Here is a 22,489-nt window from a genome sequence, read left to right on the forward strand (position 1 = left end):
CAACACAGCCACTGCTACGGAACTAATACGGCCATTTGGCCGAGCTCATGGTTTGCGCCAACCCAGTCGAATCCCTTTTCGAAATCGCCAAGTCCGAACTCAGTCACGGCATCGTGACCCCTCTGTTTTCCAAGCTTCAACACTCCCGCTTCAGCCATCTTGATAATTTCTTTCACATCCTGTCCCCAGTACATGGCATGACCATGAACTGTAATACTCTTGTACACCAACTCCATCATCGATATCTCGACATGCTTCATGGCGCCACCACCAAAGCCCATGATGCATACTCTTCCATACTGCTTGACTGCACCGAAAGCTGCACGAACATGCGTACTTCCCTCAGCTCCCGTGGGCGTCATTTCGAGGACAGCATCCACGGAGCCATACTGCTGCAGATTTTTGATATCCGTGTCGACGTCGTTCGTCCGTGGAATCCTTGAGACGAATTGAGGATGCGCAGATACTAAACGCTCAAGCGCACCCTCGTTTCGTCCTGTCGCTAAGACAGTAGCACCCATCGCAACTGCCACGCCCACAGCCGCACCCGAGAAGATACCCGTAGCAGGCGTGACAATGATCCTCTCCCCGGCAGTCAGCCCAATGCCTTTGAGTCCACTGTATGCAACGACATCCACGCTTAACTGCACCAGTTCGGGAATCGTATATCCCAACTCTTTACAAAGCCGATTCTCATTCAGCGCCCAAGTCACTTCCAAAGGCGCTTTCGCATATTCGGAAAACGTGGCATACCGCCAGTTCTCAGCAAAAAGCTTCTTTGATCCTTCACTGGAGCCTTCCATTGCGCCCCAGAAGATCCACGTATCTGGATCGTCGCGAGCGCGGATGAATGGCTCCAGTAGAACGAGCTGACCGATGGGTAGTGATGTTGTGTCTGGTCCTGTAGCGACGACTCTGCCTACGGCTCGGCCACCGGGAGTCATAGGCACGGGGTAAGTGAAACCGGCTTCTCCAGCCAGGATACCTGGAGTCTGGTGTTGAAGGAGGTTGGCGAGGATCTTGACGACGACGGAACCGGGTCCAGGTTGGGGGGTTGAGACCTCCTTGAGGACAAGGGGACCGTTCTTGGTCTCTTGAAAGAGGGCCTTCATGGTCGGGGGAATGGGAGCAGAAGACATGCTGGGATGTAGGTAAGAGTGGAACTTCTGATGGTCTGAGAGATTTGAATGAAGAAGTGGGTTGAGATTGATATCTTTTGTACTGTTTCTCCATTCTTTCTGGTTGCGCGCAACTGTACTTATACTTTTTCAACACTACGTACAATCCTTCTACTATGGCCATCTAACCCGTCCCGTTCCAGCCTACCGAGCTCTTTCCTGCATAGCGACACGCCGCCCCCTCTCGGAGTTTACGAATATCAGCTGCTTGCCGGACTTTGGTACAGTCCGACATGGAATTTGCGACGCAAAATGCGAATACATACTTAGGCATGTCATTGTCGCTCACCTCGCTGTACAGCCAATCAGAATGACGATGACTGCTGTTATACGAACGCCGGTTAGACCAGACTCTTAGCGCGGAATCCTTTAGGCCCTCATTGTATGCGCCACGACCTCATCGCTTACGCCCTGCTGCCACCGGTGATGAACAAGGCTAAACTCCGATGCCCGCTGTATATAACATGCGGAGAGACACGGACGCCATGACATGTCTCTGCGCAACACGAACGCGGGTTAGATTCGTTCGCCTCGCCCCTGTCTTGCCAGTCTTGCCAGTCTTGCCAGTCTTGCCAATCCACTCTTAGCCGTTGATCATGCCAGCCATCGTATCCAAACGTGGGACTATGATAGAACGGAAGAGACGGGTCCATGCGAAGTCAAGAAAAGGGTGTGAGAATTGCAAACTGAGACGAGTCAAGGTTAGTCTTCGTCTATGACGATCCTTCGAGAATGCTTGAACTGGGTCGGACTGGGCTGACGGAATGTACCATGGGAATAGTGCGATGAAACGAGACCACGGTGCGAAAAATGCAAGAGCTACGGTGTAGTTTGTGACTTCAGTGGCGAAAAGGGCGATTTAGATGTACGTATGATGGGTGTAGGAAGAGTTGATTTCGACGCGGCGATTGTGAAGCCAGGGGCGATCAATAACGTGCCGTCAAATGCGCTGTCGAATGACTGGACAAGCAGCAATCTTGGCACGCCGTGGTGTTCTGTATCGATGAACAGCACCTTGGCTTCTATGATTGAGAGTTCTCTCCAATCCGGGTATTCAGGTTCAGACGTATGCTCGGGCCCTGGTGCTGCGCTAGGAACTGCCAATTCGTCTTGGGAATTCTCAGAGACTCATCTGGAGATTCTTACGAGGTTCCAAAGTCGGACGTCTCTGACTGTTGGAGGTATGGATCACAGTTTGGTACGAAGTAGCCTTCGGCTGACTGACCCTATCTAGATGAGAGAATGGCCCCAGCATACAGGGAAATAGTATGTGAACTCGCGTTCAAAGTACCTCCAGCCTCCCTGTACGCAGCCATGAAGCAATGCTAACTATACCCAGCACCCCTTCCTGATGCACATGATCCTCGGCTTGACTTTAATGCACGACTCATCGCTTTCTCTTCCTTACTCCACTTCCCAATCCGCAACGCTCCAGCGCAAGTCTCTCTATCACTGGGACCAAGCGACCACTCTCTACCACCGTATACTGAATGGCCCCATATCACCTTCTCACCGCGACGCTATCTGGGCCACTGGAGTGCACCTCGGTGCTGCATCCTTCTGGTACCTTGAATCCGACGACCCCTATACTGTCTGGCCTTTGAAGCCCTCAGAGCCTGGCGATCTCTCCTGGATGAAGATTGGAGAAGGGAAACGACATCTCTGGCGGATTGCTGATCCTACAAGGGAGGATAGCGTGTTTAGGCGTGTTTTAGCAAGAAATCATGGACCTTGCACTACACCGCCGGACTGGATGCAGAACAACGACATCAGTCTTGTTCCAGAGAGCGTAAAGATTATCTTCGGGATCACACCGTTGTCTAGTAAAGAGGACAATGTTTATCATCTCCCTGTTCTGATCTTGTCGCGGATTCGGCATTTACAACTGTCACATGGTAATGTGTTAGAATTCTTGTATTTTACAGCGTTCATCACGCCAGAGTTTCTAGAGTTGCTAGAGCAGAAGGATCCAAAGGCAGTGTTCCTGTTAGGTTGGTGGTTCCAAATGTGTCGGAATGGCACGCTTTGGTGGATGACTAGACGGGCTAGAGTGGAGGGTGAGGCTGTGAGGATATGGTTAAGTGTTGTTGATAGCAGACTTAATGATTTGTTGGAAGAGCTGGGTAGAAGAAGGGAGATGGAGCTGAAAGAGGAGAGTTGGATACAAACGAAGGCGCAGAAGATCGATGAGTCTGGCTTGGAGGTCAATTGGGCGTTGGACTCGAGGGGGAAGATATTAACGGTAGCGTGAAGACTACAAATCGGTTGACTGATTAGCTACATCCACCTCTGCATTCCGCACACACTTTCGTTGAGCGAATGCGCAACAAGAGAAGTCTCGACGTGACAGATTGGTGACTCTGAGGTTCCTCAGAGATTCCGATTGCACTACGTTCTTGGTACTTGAATATCTTGGCCACGGAGTGGGATAGTCACTCCGCACTCCGCACTGCAACGACTGTAGAAGATCTCCGAGCCTTTCTCCGACGTCCATCTCCGAGAGAGCAATGTCTTGGCTAACAACGATCTAGACCTAACAAGACAAGATTGTGTTACCTGAGTCAAGGAACCGTGTTAGGAGTCATATTTACCAAACACCCCTGCTTCCGGCCAAGCAGGCAAGGACTTCCGCGTACGAATCCAATGCAAGATATACACTGAATTCGTCAATCGGCATTCTAGGTTGGCAAGAATGATATATTAGATGGTTTGTTCAAGGCAGAAAACTTCCAATATACAGGCTCTTTCAAATCAAGAGGTGCCATGTCTAAGCTTTCTGTTCAAACCGGTAATCGAAAACTTATCACAGCATCATCTGGCAACCACGCGATTGACACAGCACACGCAGCGAAGATAATTTCCAAGGAGACCATGATTGTTATTCCAAAGAGTGTTGTGTAGGTAAAGCTGGCCAAGATTCGGGGATACGATTACCTTCCGCCATACAACGATATTCGTACCATACTTGCATTTGACGGGGACCTGATCGTCGAGGGCTCCTCCGCTCTTGCTCTTGCCGAATACTTTAAGATGTCGAAAACAATTGCTGGTCAGACTAGCGTTCTATTTTATGCGGTGGTACTCTCGATCGAGATACTATCAAGAGTGAGGTCCGAGGTCTTTCGGAGATGGCATAAATGTGAGTCATCTAGGGAGATCTTCGCAGCGTCTCGCAGTAGTCCCTTAATACGTCACCAGCTAAGCCTGTCAATTTGTCAGCGTAGAAGTTGTTTACTGAACGTAAGTCCGTCTATAATATAGCAATTCTTCTTAGGAAAGTGAGAGAGAAGAGCACACTTCCCCCCTGACTTGTATCAACTTAGAGCCGCCTATCATCCCGAGCGGCTATGTCTTCAGAACTTGTGCTAATCACTGGCGGCACAGGTTTCATTGGCGGTCATGTTGTTCAGCAGACGCTCGAAGCTGGCTACCGCGCTCGCCTTGCAGTGCGGAGGGAGGAATCCATCGAGACGTTCAAGAAAGTCTTCTCGCAGCATCTCGAACAACTCGAGTTTGTCGTCATCGAAGACATTACGAAAGAGCGTCCCTTCTCAGACGCGCTGGTTGGCGTCGACAACGTCTTCCATCTGGCATCGCCCGTCCCAGGAAAAAGCACTGACTTCAAGGAGGACTATTTGAACCCCACCATCAAGGGAACCATGTCGCTGCTCGAAGCCGCCCAGTCTGTTCCGTCGATCAAGCGTGTCATCATCGACTCGTCCATGACCTCGTTAATGCCACTGGAGATAGATGATGCCGACAGTTTTGAAGTTAAGGGTACGTCGTCAAACATTCTCAACGATCGAACGTACCTTCCCCTTTCGAACCTCTCCCTCCTCCACCTGAGACTACTACATCACTAACTTCATCTGCAGAGGGCACAAACCGCACGATTCGAATCGATCCAGACTCACCCCTTGTCACAAGGCCCCTCCGCTCCCACCATCGTCAAGTACAAAGCCTCCAAATTGCTCGCCCACCGCGCCTGCCTCGACTGGGTTGAGCAGCAGAGCACCGCCGGTAAGCTTTCATTCGCCGTCGTCAGCCTGCATCCTTCTATTGTTATCGGCCGTCACCTTCTACAGCCATCGCCTACAGTCCAAGGCAGCAGCAACGCGCACGTCTGGGACTCACTGTTCGCGCCCGAGGGACTCTTGCATGGGATTGGCGTTGATGTACGCGACGTAGCAAGCGCGCACCTATGCGCGCTAAAGCCTACGGATGACGAGCTCGGTATCAAGGGCCAAGTCGCAGAGTTCCTGATTAGCGCGCCTGATTGGACGTGGCGAGGCATTGCAGATTTTGTGAAGAAGAGTTATCCGTGGCTTGCTGTCGCATTAGAAGATGGGCCATTGTTGAAATTGAGGACAGAGAGAGCAGAAACGGTGTTAGGAATCAAGTGGAGGCCGTTGGAGGATGCAGTTGGCGAACTGGTTGATCAGCAGATTGAGTGTGGGAATGTGAAGTCTTGAGCGAGTCCTGGCGGACAAACACGAAGTTTCACAAGATGCAATGGGTATGTGCTTGGCAGCTTACTACTATGATTGTTCTATGGGCACACTCTTCTGGTTTACTACGTCTATTGTAGTATGTAGCATTCATTCTTGCTTGCATTAAGATTACCAAGTGTATGGTTTTAGCAGATTCTTCATTTCGAACATGCTCCCTTCCCGCTTGACTATCTTGCTACAACGTGTAAATGAATTCTGGATTCTCCCGATCTGTAAGATCAAGCCACCTAGACATATAATTAGCTCTCACTGATCTCATCCATGATATTTCGCGTTTCAAACTTACTCTTGGTTGTCTAGCTTCACGTATTCAGGTGCCGCGCGAATCTGCGCCTTCTTCTTATTCTGCCACACGCAGTAGAAATGAATAAACGCTAAGATGCCTAAGCAAACGCCCCAACAGACGATGATGGTGATCTCGGCGGAAACGAAGCGAGGCGCATCTTGGGGACGGAATGTTTGTGGGCCTACAAATGATAGTTATGTCAGTCTATACTGCCCGATCTCGGAAAGTATATTGGTCGTACGTACCAATGATGTTTCCGACGCAGTAACCAATCAGATACATAGCCGCCACAGTCGTCTTCTTTGTGTATCCTGCTACGTTACTCGAGATGAGACTGAGCAAAGCAACGAAAGGCGTAGGGCTAGCTTGCGTTAGGTAGTAGCCAGCGAGACGACCAGAGTTGTTAGATAGCGGAAGTGCAACAATGAGAACCATCCCAAGTATTGCAACACACAGACCGATCATGGATATAAGGATACGGTACCCGTATTTATCGCCGGCCCAGCCGCAGGCAATAAGAAAGACGACTTCGACTGCGCCACCCGGTGTACCGTAAAGAAGAGACTCCTCGGGTGTGTATCCGAAACCAACAATAAGTTGGGAGAAGAAGTTTGATATGCCACCTCGAAGATTCGTTAGCATCTAAACTGGCAGGGACATGAGCGCCGTATCTTACCGTTGGGTATATCAGCAATTAACGCATAGAAGAAGAATGCCCAGCTCAACGGATCAAGCAGCGCCTCTTTTAACTGATACCACTTGAAGTGTTTGTTACCCACACCTTGCGCATTGATCCTAATCCGCTCGATCGCCAAGATCCGGTCTTCCTTGCTCAACCACCTACAATTCAACTGGTTATCGGGTACAAGCCAAAGGAATGTGATACCCAGGCACATAGTGAGTAGTCCAGTAACGAGGAAGATGATCTTCCACGGCTCCAGAGTAGTGCCCGACTTCCGACAGCCCACAGCAATGCCATAAGCAACACATCCTCCGAATATTTGCGCAAAGCCGTTGAAACTGAACCAGATACCGGTACGTGAACCCTGTTCCTTCTTGGTATACCATTGCGATGTGAAGAGTGCGAAACCAGGTGTAACTGCTGATTCGAAGACACCGAGAAAGAATCTAATGGCGATCGCGCCGGCGTAATTTTCAACTGCGGCGAAGCAGGAGAGTACAAGGCCCCACATGATGATGTTGAATGCAGCTTTGATATCATGTTAGCCAAGTCCAACTTTCGACCTCTCAAATTCTAGGGCAGAAGAGACGAAAGCGACATACAGTATTTACCCAGCGGCAGAACTTGGAGTAATCGTGTAGTGGGATATTCGAAAGCAATGTATCCAAAGTAGAACATGCTACCTAGCCACGAGTACTGGTCTCCGACTAGACCGATGCCAGAAGCTAGCTTGTTGTCTGAAGGAGGCAGTCGCAGGCCCATGATACTTGCGTAGCTCAACGTCGTCTTGTCAAGGTAGTTCAAGCCATACACAATGCACATAATCTACAGAGTTTGTTAGTCAACAATCATGATTTACAAAGATATCGCAGAAGAATATATGCTTACAGGCATCATGTGCATATCGATCTTCCTTAAAAGTGCCTTGCTCTTCTCCTCTGTCAACTCCACAACCTGGCCTTCCATTCCCTCGTACGCCTTCATCGCCGCATCTGCATCGTGCGAGTGTTTTAGCAGTTTCTCATCGAGAACCTTTTTGATTCCTTTGCTGTTGTCTTCAACGATTGCTTCTTTCTCGACATCTGTCGGCGCGGTATTTAGTGGCGATATCGCTTGTGTGGGTGGGTGATCTGTGGCAGACGCCATGGCGTATTGTCTCCGCGTCGTTGTTCGAATAGCAGAACAGGCTAGAAGTCGCTTTAACCAAGGGTGAAGAGGCGCAAAGTTAAAACCATCAAACGTCTTCTGTCATAAGCTCATATACCGACCGTCGCATGGAAGATAGCAGTAGCAAGATGTCAATCGTGGCAAGCAGGCCGACAGAACGATAACTGATGGCTCAACGCGCCGTTGACGTCCATCCTTGTTGATAAGCTACCCCTGCCTAAACGCGATACGCTTGCATCTGCCAGTGCTGTAGCCGTACCACTGCGGGGTATCAAGAGCGTTGATCCGCGGGCTATTCAAGATAGGCCAACCGTCAGCGAAAGCGCTACATGATAGACAAGTGACCTTCCATAACAGGAAGCTGCCTTAGGTGGTTGCTCCGAAAGATCGGAGATATTGGGTAATTGCCGTGATGAAGCTCTGCGGAGGCGCAGACAAGGCATTGCAAGAGTTGGGCTTGGTACGATAGTAGGCTTGGCTGTGTGCTGGTCGGGTGAAGGGGCTGGTGAGTGATGGTGATGATGTCAGTGCTGAAAGCTTATCGCTAGCCGCGATCAGACATGTTAAGCATAAAGCAACGTTAAAACTCTAAAGCAGACGTCTGAGCACGAGAAAAGCACTAGTTTGCAACGAACATATGGTAATGGCTCGAAGTTTGAATTTGCAGAGCAAGCACCTCGTAGCTAGCGTTAAACCATGAACTTCGTAACGAACAAAGCTGTGACAGTGACACAAAAAACCGTGGAACTCCAGGCCCGAATATCGGCCGATGCTAAGAATCGCGCATCCCATTTCCCCCCAACCTCAGGCTTATCATGATTGTGCATGTAGCCGTGATACCCGAACGCCGCCCATATGCAGTTCGTAAATGCTTCAGACAACCTCCCGCACTCGGAGAGAATAAAGAGTACAGAATTGAAGTGTCAGAAAGAAGAAAGAAAAGATGCCACATCGCAGCAGGAGATGAAGAGTAAGACATAGACCAAAGCGCATCACTATGATCGCACGAACACGCTGTTGAGCTTGTTCAGCGCGCTGCTATCTGCAGCAGTGCTGTTCTTAGCAAGTCGTTCCGGCGCCAAGTCTCGGGGAAACCTCGTTGCAGTATTAGGGCTGCGACTGCCTGAACGGCTGTTGTTTTGGTTGTCCTTATCCTGATTTTCGCCGTTAAGGAGCGATCCCAATGTAGGAAGTGGTCTTGATGCTGCTGGGGCTGCGCTATTTGACTCAGGTGCTCGTGATTCTGACTTGTCTGAGGGCTCTGGAGTCGGTGGCTTGTTCGCACCTGTGGCGGCAGCAGCAGCACCGTTAATGGCAGGAAGCTGGGGGCCTTGCTCAGGAATCGCTGGTGCGGGCGCTGGAGGAGGTGCGGGCGCACTGGATCGCTGAAGGTGTGGGTGTTGAGCCTGCTCAGCTGTGGAAGGATGGCGGACCGGTGGTGTCGCCATGTATTGCTGAGCAGCGTGCGCGGCATAGGCGGGGTGCTGCATTAGCATAGGATGGTGGCCTTGAGGAGCGTGAGGGTGTGCGATTGGTGGGGGTGGGCGATCGAAGACGTGTTGCGGATGATATTGGGGCTGCGCGTAGATAACGCCCGGGTAGAAGTAAGGATGCTGGGAATAGTATAGCGGAGGTGTGCCATTTGGCGGCGTGGGAGGGTAGACTGGGACCGCATACATGGGTGCGACAGGACCACCGCGAGTGTACGGCGATGAAGGCGCCATGCTATGTCCAGGTGCGCTGTATGGTGAGCCAGGCATGGGACCACGAGTGACAGCAGGTACAGTCTGGGTTTCATTCACTGCCGATTCCGGGTACATGTTCTTTGGTGGGCGGATGTGTCGCAGTTGCGCGTCGTTGGTGGGCTGTGGGAGGTTGTTGGAGTTTGATCGCGAATAGTAGCTGATGAGGTGGAGGTGCTGTCCGCTCTGGGTGGTTATGCTGAACGACTGCTTCATGAGACCATCAGGCTTGTACCGGTAGCCGTCGGGTCCCTCGCCCTCTGAGTCGCCGGAGCCGGAACCGTCTGGCGACTTTCCACTTGCTCTTTTAGCTACGGGGGCTGTGGGTACTGCGCTGCCTCCCCGTTTGCCCTCCATCTCCCGGTATGTGAGGAAGCTGCCAGACACGCGACTCGCACTCCATGACTTTCCGTCGGTCCACCGCCTCATGCCAGCCTCGCGCTCGTCCCACACAAATACTGAGCCAGATTTGATCTGCTGGCGTTCCTTTTCGGATAGGCGGCGCTGCACTCGCGGTAGTATGCCGATGCGGCAGGCCTCAAACAAGATGATGGCATCGTTAGGCGTGCGGACATGTCCGTGGTAGGTCTCCATTGCGAAATATTTGTGGAGGGGATGTAATGGTGATAGTGTCGAGGCGTCAAGACCTCATCGATGCTAATCGGCTTGCGTTAGTCCAAATTGTGGGATAAGTTTCTTGGATGCAAGGCAATACGACAGTTGTAATGGCCTTGGAATGCAGGGTTTCCGGCAGAGTCGGAAAAAGTGACGGTGCGCATGCATGAAAGTCGGAATATTGCAAACCAAGGAACAGCGAAGCGAAAACGGCGCAGCAGAGGCCGCAAGCAGACACGAAACATAAATAGAGACTTACAGTAGGGCGTGTGTGACTGTGACGAGCAGTGTCTACAAAGCCGCGGCAACCTCTATATGGGGCAGTGCGATGAGATCAAGTGTGTCGAGGTCCGGTGACGTGAAACGGGCCGGCAATGAAACAGAGTCAGCGTATTAACAGGCGTGCGCGGCAATGGTCCACTTGGTAGGGACGCGGCGTTGAGTGACGGAAGCTGGGGAAGATGGATCGGAGAGCGAAACTTTTGAAAAGGCAGCAGCAGTCATCCGCCCTCATGTACTCGCAGCAGCGCGGTCTTGGGACCCAGCAATGTTTCTTTGGCGTCTTTGGCCCTTTCTGGGCGCTGGGGTCGTCGTCTTGATCGCCCGCCGAGACGTGGAGTGGCGTCTGATAGCGAAATAAGGCGCGCGACAAGCTTTATTTGGACCCTCGTTAGCTGCTCACTGGCCGTCCGTTCCAGCGGAGCCACCCAGGAGCGTCCACAGAAGAACCCACACACACAGCCCCCAATATCCATCAAGCCGCCCTGTGCCACCAAACAACTCGCTCGAAAGACATGCAGCGTCGTTTGCAGCGAGCTGCTATGTTAGCGGCTTGCACACGCCGAAGCCACTGCGCGCCCAGTCCGACCCAGCGCCCAGCGGCGTTGGCCTCGATCAGCCAAGCTTTACCAGCCGGATAACTCTAAACGAATCTTTATTTTCGACAAGCCTTCGATCCCTTGGCGGACCCACAGCGACCCCAGTGCTGACACCTCCCAAGACTTCGCGGTGTGGTCCATCAGTCCGTCAATCCGACTTGTCCTCCTTGGCCCCGCTAGTAGCAATACACCAAGCACAGCCAAGGCGTTCCAAAAAGTCCGTGTCGACCCAAAACCAACTCACTTTTCAGTCTGCTTCAGATTGTGGCAGGCCATGGCATGCTTGGCCTCGGTCCTCTAAGAAATCTCCACCTGTCGTGCGCTCGGCGCCCTTGGTAGCGGACAAACATCTGACCTGCAGGAGAAAGGAGCTTCCTTAGTGTAGCGAAGGATTACTTACACGGCCCGGCTAACGTATACTCATCTTGTGCCGCTTGCCCTCCAAGGTACACTGTATTCGTCTTTGGTACACGCAAGCTAACAACGGCCTGCAAAACTTGCTGCGTGGCGTGGAGACTGCGCCCGCCAACCAGGCCTCCGCTTTACAGGCTTCACTCCGCTCTTAGAACAGACATCCGCTCTGATCCACAGTAACGTAATCCAGCGCCTACTGCTTCTCAGCTCATTCGCTTAAATGCTCGGCCAGCACTTTGATTAAGCTTGGTGCCTGCGGTTTAAGCTTACTACCGTCCCACGAGCATCCGACTTACCCACGCTGGCGGTATCACAGGGCCATCGCATATACGCTTCCATAGGGAAAAGCTGGATAACCAAGCTGTCGAGACTCCTCACTTCAGTACAGTCATCGTGGCAGTGCTTTGCCAATGACGATATCTCACTTCCCGCGAGATTCCGCAACATGGTATACCAAGCTGGCAGCGGACCTTCTCCTCATCGTCAAGACTTGCCCAAGACGATAGAGTATGAACGGGTACTCGTACAAGACGCCATGGAACCTAGCGTCTCAGCTGCCCGAGAGAGACAAAGGCCCGAGTCCAACCCATTGGCGCAGTCACACTCAAGCCTGCCAAGTAACACACAGGATTGTTGTTTCCATGAGTGGCCAAGGCCGCCCTTCTCCACGTTCACGACAGCGCCCGCTGCTTGTCTTATCAGCGCACTCATTCAAAAGCCGCGTCATCCGACTTGTCAAGACTGCCCAGCGTTGGCTTCTCCACATGCCGGATGAATTCATCATAGGATCGGAGTTGCTCCTACATCCTTCCATTTAAACTAACCACGAGTTTGAAGAAAAACATTCTGTTTTCTCGCGAGCAAGCTTTTCTACTCCGAAATTGCCATGTGCGTGAATAAACGGTGATCCGCGCGCTCAGTAATCGAATGTTTCGCTTACATCTGCAAGGTTGCAGATAAGGTTGGCGCAGACTTAAGCATAATTTCCTTTCCGCTGCTATCCCCGGGGTTTGGCTCTCGCCAAAGACACCCCTCCCGAGTATGAGTCGCACTGCCCCGTCAGCCATGATTTGCTCGTATTATGAACCCGCTCAGATCAGCTTCACATGCGCAACGTGTCCACTCGCAATTTTCGCCCTTGATTGCGACTGCCTGGTCGCTTTCAGCTCGCCACCTGCCAAATGCGAAGCCCTGGAGCGATAACAAGCCCACGTGCTCTGAGCCGCAAGTCCAGAACTGCGCCATCGGAGCGTCGTACCGTAAACTGGCAGCTCCTAGCACGCGGTTTGAGGGGTCAACCGGAACCGGTGGAAAATTAAGGTAGGCCAAGCGTCCGATAGCGCCCGATCTTTCCCCAAAGTTCCCAAACCTTTCCTCGACGACTGACGCTCTGACGGCTTGAGTTTATCCGTCTAGGGCCGGCAAGCCTGTGAACGCTTCATCAGCACGCGTCCAGTTCCCCTTGATGGGTAGGAATCAGCGCAAGACCGGGAACCTGGTTTCGCGGCGAATACGAGGATCGCTCAATCTATTGTTGGCTGTTGATTCGCTGCATCTGTACTACTGTGCCATACCAAGCTCCCAACGCGCCAAGGTGTGTATAGTGTATCGATATTCGCACGAGGTGCAGGCTGGTGGTACTGCTTTTCTAGAAGCAATCTCTGGCTATTTCCGTATCCAAGGGGCGCACGAGCAATTTGAGCATCACTCTAGCCTTGTCGATGTCGTGGAAGGGCCATGAGCGCAGCGTTGCTTCTGCACAGTTCATTTTCGTACTAGGACATCCTCCATACCTCATCTCACGCACAAAAGCTTTGTGGTTCGATCAATAATAACCTTGCATACGGCAAGCCGTTACTTCGGTATGTGATATCATACGACGCCGGTCATAACAGTACCACAGCATCTTACCTTGATGTCTACGCGCTGTATCGACCCAGGCAGCTGTAACTGATGCCCAGGCATAATCATCCTCAAACGCAATTCACAGGTCTTCGGTGCATACATGTTCCGGATAATGTCTCTCCACCATCGAATCCCCACTCCAACAAGCCCACTGAAACCAAACGTGTTTGACTGGACGCTGAGTATTGAAAGAGATCATCCACGAACCACGTTTGATAGTCCCGACTCTTCCGCAGTGGCATGAAGGATCGCAGCCTAAGGATTCGTGGCGTTGCATCCTGCGGGCTTGGCCAAGGGCTTGGTGGCGTGGAATGAGATCAGGAAGCTGATCAACATACGGTTACCCACCTGCGTCCACTGTTGGAATTTCAGTTGACGCTTGCCCGTCTTGGCCGACCTCCATATAACAATTGTTATCCCCTATTCATCATTTTTTGGGGATATCAATGCTTCTCAATCTCCAGTAGCTTCAGTTTGTTCTTAGCTTGCAATCACACAGCAATGATTATCTGGTGATACTCATTTGCAACTCCGTAGTCAAACTTCCCCTCTGGCTATGATTTACGACTATCAACTCCTACCTTTTCGACTTGCGTGTCCCTGTGTTACGACTTCCCTCATAGATTCTACTATCACGACCTGGGTCAAATGAAACAACATTCCTGGATGTTGGGGCCAAAACTTACATGTCTATATATACGCGAACAAAAAAAGAACTATTTCTCGGTCTGATCGAATAATTCCGCTTCCATGTTGCTAATTCCGAACATTCCAAGAAAATTTCTAGCATATAGTGAATCGCTAAGGGTCCAAGCCATGGCTTCGTTGACAATCGACGGAGGTGCGTATACCATGTATTATCTTCATCCGAGTCCAGTGGCTGCAACTATGTTCGCGCAAGTTGAATCAGAATAAGATCGAATGCTGCAAATCCTGAGTCTGGCAATTACGATAGGGAGCACAATCAACACCAAGATCTAACTTTGATATAGTCAGAAGAGTGGTGGCATAAACACCTCTTCATAGGGAGCAGTAGAGGTCTGGTATCGAAAAGACCGTTGGTTTCAACAGTAGTAATGGAAGCGCGAACACAGTACACCACAGCGAGAGAAAAAGTCTTTCAAAGTCGGAGAGACCGCTGAAAGCATGACTTCAGTCGAAACATAGGCTGATCGAGCTTTATTGTGTCTACTTTCCGATGCATGATAAGTCGAACATGGCATACTACTTTTCCAATCCTCTCGCACAGGTGTCAATGTTCCGACAAGGCGAGCACGAAAAGCTCATTTCATTCAAAGAAATATCTCGTGGCTACGCTGTCATATCGCAATCTACTCTGCGATATTGGGTAGAGCGTCTGAAACTGTAAAATGAATCACCACCCATGCATTGACCGCTAGCGTACTCGAGGCACTAGTGACGCAAGAGAGAAAAGCATTCATGTTGATCTAGTCGCGGTGGAGTAACGAAGGTAATATTTGTACATATGAATACGATGGTTTTACAGTCGCAAAAACACGATCTCGATACTTGCGATGACCTATAGTGACCCAGCTTCCCTTGGGTATCGTCGTAGCAAAATCCGTGATAGGAAATATTGTCTGGTACACTGTCTCCTCTGCCCCCAAGATGACGCAAGTGCGTGCTAATACTTCAGGTGAAAATTCTTCTACTTTGACTGTGTTCATTCAGTGTGCTGAGTGCTTGTTCGGAAGTGACGAACTTTACTTTTTACTAAAATATATTCCTATCTTAAAGTAAACATTTGACTGCCATCAAGCGCGGCTCATTATCATCTTCAGCTGCCGAGAAGAGGTAATGCCGGTATATGACGGTAAATTGGACACTCAGCCATCTCTCGTGTGTACACGTGTAACCATAGCAAAGAAATCCTCACTGCGGGGGATAGCTGCTCTACAGAAACCATGTCACGAACGCGCCACTACCTACCCTACTTCTTTCGTCTCCAACATGAACACCCAAATGTTCTTGAAACTCTTCATCCTTCTCAAAAACAAGGCCCAATATGCAGCAAACTATGTTCGGGGGAATTATCCCCTTCTACAGGAGACTGAGCAATCAGCGTCCTTTCTTGGTCGGAGAACAACGTAATGGGGCTTTGTGTAGCGAATTCATTCATTTCTGATGAAGTCAAGATAGCTTGTCTACCATCCCAGATCCAGACGTCGTTCGAGTGGACTGGAGAGCCTGAATTCGTTGTGGACATGCGTCCATAATTGAGCGAGTATCTTGACGAATTGATTGGAGATGGAAGTGCGAGACCTTGAGGGTTATTCGAAATAACAAAGAATTGTCGCATGACAAATTAGATGGTTGCTGATTTGCTGTACTTGTTCGATGTCATTGAAGGTTCTTGTTGTAGCGTTCAGATGTATGACCTATGAAAGCATCGTCAATATCCCCGAGACTGGTCTCCACGGCGCTAGGACCAAAGGTTGATAGTGCAGTGTAAAAGCTACTAGCACTCATGATAAGCGCCTCCAATAGTGACAGTGAGAGCTGTGACACTGAAAGAGGCTGCTCTGCTGGCTGCTGTGCCGATAAAGTGTAGCATGTAATCGAATCCCCGAATTGTGAGTCTCTCTCCGGCGACTGAAATGTTGAACTAGATGTGCTTGATACGGCAACTGCAGTGGTAAAGGTGGGTGTTCCTGCAGAAAGTACAGTTCTCGCTCACAGGTCCTAGGCGACGATGGGCTCAAGCATTCAAGGGTTGGCTGTATATAATTGATCTGAGCATCGATGATTACTTTCAGTGTAATCCAGATAACTGCTGGGACAATTTTGAAACTCTTTGGCATGAGTGACCAGAGCAAGTTGGATGTTGAATGTTGGTATCAGCATTTCAACCCCCAAATCTGGCTAGCTGCTGAGGTGTGTGAGACGTGTACTCAGGCCTACCTTATCTGCGCCGCATCCGCACGCGCGAAAGCTTACTTCGTCCTCATTGCACTAACTCGATCCCTCCTGTGGTAAACTTCGCGCGCTTTTCACTTCGGTCTGGCTCTTGTCGTGTTGCGAGGGTCGCTAAGAATGGAAACCTAAACGCATACGGGCTCGTCCAATTATTTCAAACCGGATATTAGGCGCCACCAACAACCCGTTGCGCTCGTACTCTGAGATACTTCAGGCGCCCCGCATGATGTCGGATGTAAGAGCGCAACCCTTGGTTGGTTTGTGTGTTTGCACGATGTGTTGAGACTATGACGGCCAGCTGACATAGTAACGTGCCGTGTGTGACGGAATCCCCGCAGCTGACTAGTGAATCTCCTAAACACCAGCAGAGAAACAAATGTCAAATTGCTTTGTCGAGTTACCATGTGTGGTGGATATCGCAAGTGGCGTTGAGTGTGATTTTGTTTTCCGAAAGAAATTGATTCATGTTTTGCGCTCGTACCATTGGCGCTGAATCAGTGCAAACCAGGTCACGCGTCACAAGTCGCGTGAGAGAGCAGTCACGATGTGCACTCGACTCTGTCTGGGCAAGTACGACCCAGGCTTTCGGGTGTCGCCTGGAAACTCATTGATGTAACGCACTGGTGTCTTTCAAGGCTCCTCTTCGTACAATCCCCGTGTTTTCGTATTCAGTGGTCCCAGGCGCTAGGCTCATAATGAGCCGCACGTGCAATCGATGACAAGGCGAATATAAAGGGATTGCCGGTAAACAGTACACGACGAAGACGAGAAGCCCATTATAGAATGTAGTCTTTCCAAACACTCCAGTGCGGACAATCTCGATTACCAAGTCGGAATGTGGGGACAACGCAGAATACCTGAAGAACAGTACCGCTGCATCGGAGCCATCCACCGCGCCAGTCAAATCCCAAATTCCTGGCTTCAGGTCTCGCAGCATGCCATCACAAATCAAATAGCAGCCCCATACAAAGTCCCCGCATTTAGAACCACCTGCGCACACTACGCAGTATGTATTATCAGTAGTGCATTTTGAATACGCAAGGCTCCCAGGACCAACCATCTGATAAGCCATGGCATATCACGCCTAGTTTCACTGGTAAGCACGTGTCAAATATCAACGGCACCTGCGCATTGTAGTGCGAGGCGGCGGCTCCGCGTCAGCGGACGTTTCCAAGACTTATAGTACCAAGCCACGGCTAGCTTGTAAAGGAAGAAACCAAGCTCGACTTCGCACTCCGTCCGCCTGCACCGGTACAATTCCGTTTTTGGGGTAAGATGAAGGCGTTGCTGCTCGGGGTATCACTAACGCGAGCATTTCAATACCGGGGACCATACCCAAGTAGCTGGTTCATGGGGCGGAAGGAAGTCAGGATTGGGATAGTGACGTTAAGATGCAAGAATGAGCTGACAGCATGGAGATATCTAAATTAACTTTCTTGGTAGATGTGTTTTAACGGTGGCAGGACGGCAGCAAATTCGCAATGATAAAACGTGGAGAAGAGCCGTGTTGTCAGACCCGCCTCCAGCGTGGAGAAAATGAGTGGAGTGAGAAATCTGGAGTAGCACACTCTGGGGCGCGTTAGTTAAGCCTCGGATAAATTACGGGTCTACTCCAGTTAAAATGCCTGAAGCGGTGCGGGGATATAGCGCGCGTATTTTAGCACCGGAACAAAGCTTTGCTACCAGCTATTTGATAGGCTTCAGCTGCTGCGATACGAAGTCTAGAGCAGACAAGAAACAGCCACCTGCAAACCAACGCCCAGCGCCCCTTCGCGCTATGTTTACTTCTGGTGAGCGGTCCGCTGCTAGGACGAGCCCTCGCCGCATAGCAGCGCTCCGAAGACGAGGTTGTGACAGCCGAATTGACGGCTTGGGCCCTTGCAAGTCCGCGCAAGGAACCATCATGATAGCTATTTGATGTGATTGATGGAATTTGTGTCTCGGATTCCTTCCATGTGCACATAGCGCTGACAGGGGCCCACTACCTAGGTGCGTACCTGTTGTATCTTGGGGAAACAGATGGCGGATGGGGTGGTTCAAGCGCGACTACACAGATCCCAACCTGCCTAAATGCCGTTCTGCCAGGTCACATTCACGCCCCGCGTTTATTTCATTCTGCTGTTTATAAGGTGGGGACTTTTCCCCGGGTTATAACTTTTGCTCTTCTTTTCTTTGCCCTGCCATCGTTCTCTCACCTATACCCCACACTTTTGTTACCCCGGTCCACATCCGCAAATATGGGTGACGCTGTCGCCCCCAACAAGGACTATGGCGGCGACGTCCATGTCGAGAAGGCCATCTCGCACGTCGATGACTCCGCTGCCCTCGACGAGAAGGCGCAAGCCGCTCTCTACAAGACGCAAGCTATGGATGCAGAGACTGCAGAGCATGACATGGGTGTGGTGCAAGCTGTCAAGGCGTATCCCATGGCTGCTCTCTGGGCATTTATCATGTCTTGTACTATCGTAAGTCTTCGCGCGTTGGAAGCCCACATCCAAGGCATTCTTGCTAATAGCATCTACAGATCATGGAGGCCTACTGTGTGTTCCTGATGGGTAACTTTGTCGCCCTACCCGCTTTCGAAATTCAGTATGGTATCCCACTCAACCACCCAGACCCGGAACGTCCATGGAACAAGGTCATCGCGGCTAGCTGGCAGTCAGCGCTTCAGATGGGAGGTCCCCTTGGTGCTATCATCGGTGTTTGCCTGGCTGGTCCCCTTACCAGCCGCATCGGATACCGTTGGGCGACCATCACCGGTCTCATGCTTCTCAACGCTTTCATCTTCGTCTTCTACTTCGCCAACTCGCTCCCGATCATGTTCGTCTCCCAATTGCTCGAGGGAATTCCATGGGGTATCTTCATTGCCAACGCACCGGCGTACTGCAGTGAGATTACGCCAATTCAGCTGCGAGCCCCTGCTACCCAGATGTTGCAAATGTTCTGGGCCATTGGTGCTATCATCGTCAACGGTGTCGCTTACTACTACAACCCCAAGAAGGACCCGAGTGCGTACAGGTACGTAGTCTTCTCCTGTGTTCACCGCGAATTTGCTAACAGAAAATCAGGGTTCCTATTGCGCTTCAATGGATGTTCCCAACCCCTCTCGCGATCCTCATCTTTTTGGCTCCAGAGTCTCCCTGGTGGCTCGTGCGAAAGGGACGTCTCGCAGAGGCTGAAAAGGCTGTCGGACGTCTCGGACGCAAGGGTCAGCTGAACCTTACCGAGGCTGTTGCCATGATGCGCCGTACTATCGACCTCGAGAAGTCTATCAAGGAGCCCAATCTCCTGGAACTTTGGAAGGGCACCGACCGATACCGAACCCTGATTGTTTGCGGTGTGTACGCGGCCCAGAACTTGACTGGTAACCTCATTGCCAACCAAGCCGTCTATTTCTTCCGTCAGGCCGGTATCTCAGTAAACACTGCATTTGCCCTGGGTCTCATCACATCTGCTCTTCAGATGATTTTCGTCATGCTGTCCTGGATTCTGACCACATACCTCGGCCGACGAACCATCTATGTTTGGGGATCGCTCATCAACGTTGGATTCCTCGTCGCTCTCGGTATCGCAGCGTCCGTAGGTGTTTCTAAGGCAGCATCACTAGCTCAGGCTTCTCTGGGTCTGATTGTGTCTGTTCTGTTCACCTTGGGACCGGCGCCCGCTTCTTGGGTCATCATTGGAGAAACATCTTCGATTCGTCTCAGGCCTCTGACCACCGGTATCGGACGTGGTGCCTACTATGTGGTCAACATTCCCTGCATTTTCCTCTCCAGTTACATGCTCAACCCTGATGTAAGAATTCTTCCCGCTCCGAACATTGCCATCAACATGTTACTAACAAAACGCAGGAGGCAAACCTCGGTGGCAAGTGCGGTTACGTCTGGGCTGGAACCGGTTTCTTCTGTTTCGTTGTTGCATACTTCTTCCTTCCTGAGATGAAGGGCCGATCATACCGTGAGATTGACATTCTGTTCAAGCGCAAGGTCCCGGCCCGCCAATGGAAAAAGACTGTTGTCAACATCGAGGAGGACTCGTAGATGGGGGTGCGCCTATTATGGTGAGATTGGAAAGCCTGTGGGAACAATGCTTCAGCAAGTGCTCGATGTTTGTTCAAGATCGAAATTGTCGGTCGAGTAATATATGCCTTGCGTGCCTATTGGTGACAAGAGCAGATGAATGAATCATCTCAACAAGATCGGTCAGACTTCTGTGAATGATGTGCAAGAACATATGTGAGCGCTCTGCAAAGACGAGAAGCTCTACATGTATGACGTTGAATACAGCATTGGTGATGGAATGTGAATGGATATCTGACGTTACAACCACGTCTTTTAGTCTGTTATCACGTCTTAGATAACTAAGCTTCTATCGCAAAATTGCCTGTTTGGTGAACACGTATTTAGCTAATTTATGAGGTACGTAGAATGTTTTTGTGACTTTGCAATACAGAAACCAAGTGCTACCAATACGACGATTCAATCGCACATCAAATTAGATTTCTAATATCGTAGTTGAAACGTGTTCAAGTTAGGACGGTTTACGATGTTCAGCTGGCACGTGATCAGGCTTGATCATGGCAACCACTTTTGAGAGGCACTGAATCTACTGGCTTTGATACACATTCACTTTCCCTTAGGCAATTCGAGCTATATGTTTGACCTTGCAGCTCCGAAAGACTAGAAGTTATAACGAACTGTCGATTGCGAGTTGTCTCTGCCTTGCCTTGGTCTCTTAGTTCGATTCCAAATCAGAATAGGTGCGAACAGATGCAACGTTGTTACAACTTTATCATGACGAATCTTGCTTTAGAGGCTAACATCACGCAGTACATAGCCTCAAGCTCTAGTATTTGCAACAGATTAGTTCCAGAACGCAATACTGAAATAGATGCTCGAGAATATGGTTATTGCCGGCGAGCAAATATTGTAGCTATTATATAAGCAGCGTTTTGATAGTGCAGGGTACGAAAGTGATGCAGGTTGGTTCATGCATCTGCAATTCGATGCAAGGCAACTTAGTCAACCTCAAGCAAAAGCTCACGCGACAGCATATTGTAAAACGCAATCAAGACGTGAATATATACATTGAAATATGGGTAGATCATTCGAGACCCCTCATTTCCCTTAGGATGAGCAAGTAGCCAACATGCTCGTCAGCGCAGTCTTCTCCGCACTCGTAATAGTCAGCGCATATACGCTCTTGACCTTGATCCACATTTTGCTGTAAGTGCAGTAGTAGCTGGTTAGCGGTGGCTTCCACTCCTCAGGTCCCTTGTCACCCTTTGCTTGGTTGACGTTGTCAGTCACTGCAAGAAGCTGGGGGTTGGTGAGGTCGTTGGCGAAGGCTTGACGGCGGGCAGTAGTCCATGAAGCAGCGCCAGACTGTAGAGTGATTAGTATAGAGACCTTGGAAAGTAGGAGTAGGGAAAACGGACCTTCCAGGCATTGCTCAAGGGCACCATGTGGTCAATGTCAACATCGCTGGCTGCTGTCCAGGTAGCGCCATCGTAAGGGCTGAACCAGGATCCAGAGGTTGATGCACAAGCAGAGTCGGTAACGACATTGGTGCCGTCACGCTTAAGGACTGTCTCGCGTGTGTTGCAGGCTCCGGACTGAGTGATCCAGTGAGGGAACAGATCACGAGAATAACCAGTCTGGGGACCTTGAGCGGCAACGGTAAGACCAGCGAGCTGTGTAGTTGCGGCCGACTTGCTGGGAACGTTGGGAGGAGCGCGAGCGTCAAGAACAGCTGGGGCTGGGGCTGCTGATACAAGAGCGGCTGAAGCCACAGCGACGAAGATGGAAGCCTTCATGGTGATGTGTTGGAAGAGAAGCGACTGAGGTCGTACGAGGGAGGAGGTTGCGGTATGAAGTAGAACGGCTTTGTGCTGTCTATGGCTTGTCTTCTCGTTACGACACGACGTGGCAGGCGCTTATATACTTCTTTTTTTCCAAAGCCGTGTTCGGCGGTTTCCACTTCACACATCGTCGAATCCAATGATAAGCACCACGCCCATCGTATACTCCTTTGCCCTTGCTTCTGTACCGCAAACCCGGTCTTCGCACCACCAAGGCTACTGGACACATGCGCTACCACTCTCACGACCCAAAAGAGGCAGGTGGAGTTGATAGCCAAGTCACCGACACCATGCCCATCATCTACCCATTGGGG

The 22,489-nt window shown here is 50.7% G+C and overlaps 7 protein-coding genes across 7 annotated transcripts; 3 read left to right on the forward strand and 4 right to left on the reverse strand.

Moving 5' to 3' along the window:
* Positions 1-14: 14 nt before the first annotated feature.
* J4E82_001114 (uncharacterized protein) lies at positions 15-1,139 on the reverse strand (the record flags this gene model as incomplete). Its single annotated transcript, XM_051727431.1, has 1 exon — positions 15-1,139. The coding sequence occupies one exon, from the start codon at positions 1,137-1,139 to the stop codon at positions 15-17; it is 1,125 nt and encodes a 374-aa protein (XP_051592744.1).
* Positions 1,140-4,049: 2,910 nt separating this feature from the next.
* Positions 4,050-5,650, forward strand: J4E82_001115 (uncharacterized protein; the record flags this gene model as incomplete). The annotated part of the gene is made up of 4 exons (XM_051727432.1): positions 4,050-4,055; positions 4,080-4,227; positions 4,563-4,955; positions 5,106-5,650. The coding sequence occupies 4 exons, from the start codon at positions 4,050-4,052 to the stop codon at positions 5,648-5,650; spliced, it is 1,092 nt and encodes a 363-aa protein (XP_051592745.1).
* A 214-nt stretch (positions 5,651-5,864) lies between these two features.
* J4E82_001116 (uncharacterized protein) lies at positions 5,865-7,803 on the reverse strand (the record flags this gene model as incomplete). The annotated part of the gene is made up of 6 exons (XM_051727433.1): positions 5,865-5,916; positions 5,976-6,156; positions 6,221-6,598; positions 6,652-7,185; positions 7,260-7,482; positions 7,546-7,803. 6 exons carry the CDS (start codon positions 7,801-7,803, stop codon positions 5,865-5,867), a joined length of 1,626 nt encoding a protein of 541 aa, XP_051592746.1.
* Positions 7,804-8,819: 1,016 nt separating this feature from the next.
* J4E82_001117 (uncharacterized protein) lies at positions 8,820-10,160 on the reverse strand (the record flags this gene model as incomplete). The annotated part of the gene is made up of 1 exon (XM_051727434.1): positions 8,820-10,160. One exon carries the CDS (start codon positions 10,158-10,160, stop codon positions 8,820-8,822), a length of 1,341 nt encoding a protein of 446 aa, XP_051592747.1.
* A 2,394-nt stretch (positions 10,161-12,554) lies between these two features.
* Positions 12,555-13,214, forward strand: J4E82_001118 (uncharacterized protein; the record flags this gene model as incomplete). Its single annotated transcript, XM_051727435.1, has 2 exons — positions 12,555-12,793; positions 12,890-13,214. The coding sequence occupies 2 exons, from the start codon at positions 12,555-12,557 to the stop codon at positions 13,212-13,214; spliced, it is 564 nt and encodes a 187-aa protein (XP_051592748.1).
* A 5,338-nt stretch (positions 13,215-18,552) lies between these two features.
* Positions 18,553-20,355, forward strand: J4E82_001119 (uncharacterized protein; the record flags this gene model as incomplete). Its single annotated transcript, XM_051727436.1, has 4 exons — positions 18,553-18,780; positions 18,840-19,333; positions 19,384-20,110; positions 20,167-20,355. 4 exons carry the CDS (start codon positions 18,553-18,555, stop codon positions 20,353-20,355), a joined length of 1,638 nt encoding a protein of 545 aa, XP_051592749.1.
* Positions 20,356-21,441: 1,086 nt separating this feature from the next.
* J4E82_001120 (uncharacterized protein) lies at positions 21,442-22,130 on the reverse strand (the record flags this gene model as incomplete). The annotated part of the gene is made up of 2 exons (XM_051727437.1): positions 21,442-21,699; positions 21,753-22,130. The coding sequence occupies 2 exons, from the start codon at positions 22,128-22,130 to the stop codon at positions 21,442-21,444; spliced, it is 636 nt and encodes a 211-aa protein (XP_051592750.1).
* Positions 22,131-22,489: the final 359 nt, after the last annotated feature.

This window comes from Alternaria postmessia, assembly GCF_024291825.1.
Source record: "Alternaria postmessia strain BMP 2775 chromosome Unknown scaffold_4, whole genome shotgun sequence".
In the NCBI taxonomy this organism is placed as follows: domain Eukaryota; kingdom Fungi; phylum Ascomycota; class Dothideomycetes; order Pleosporales; family Pleosporaceae; genus Alternaria; species Alternaria postmessia.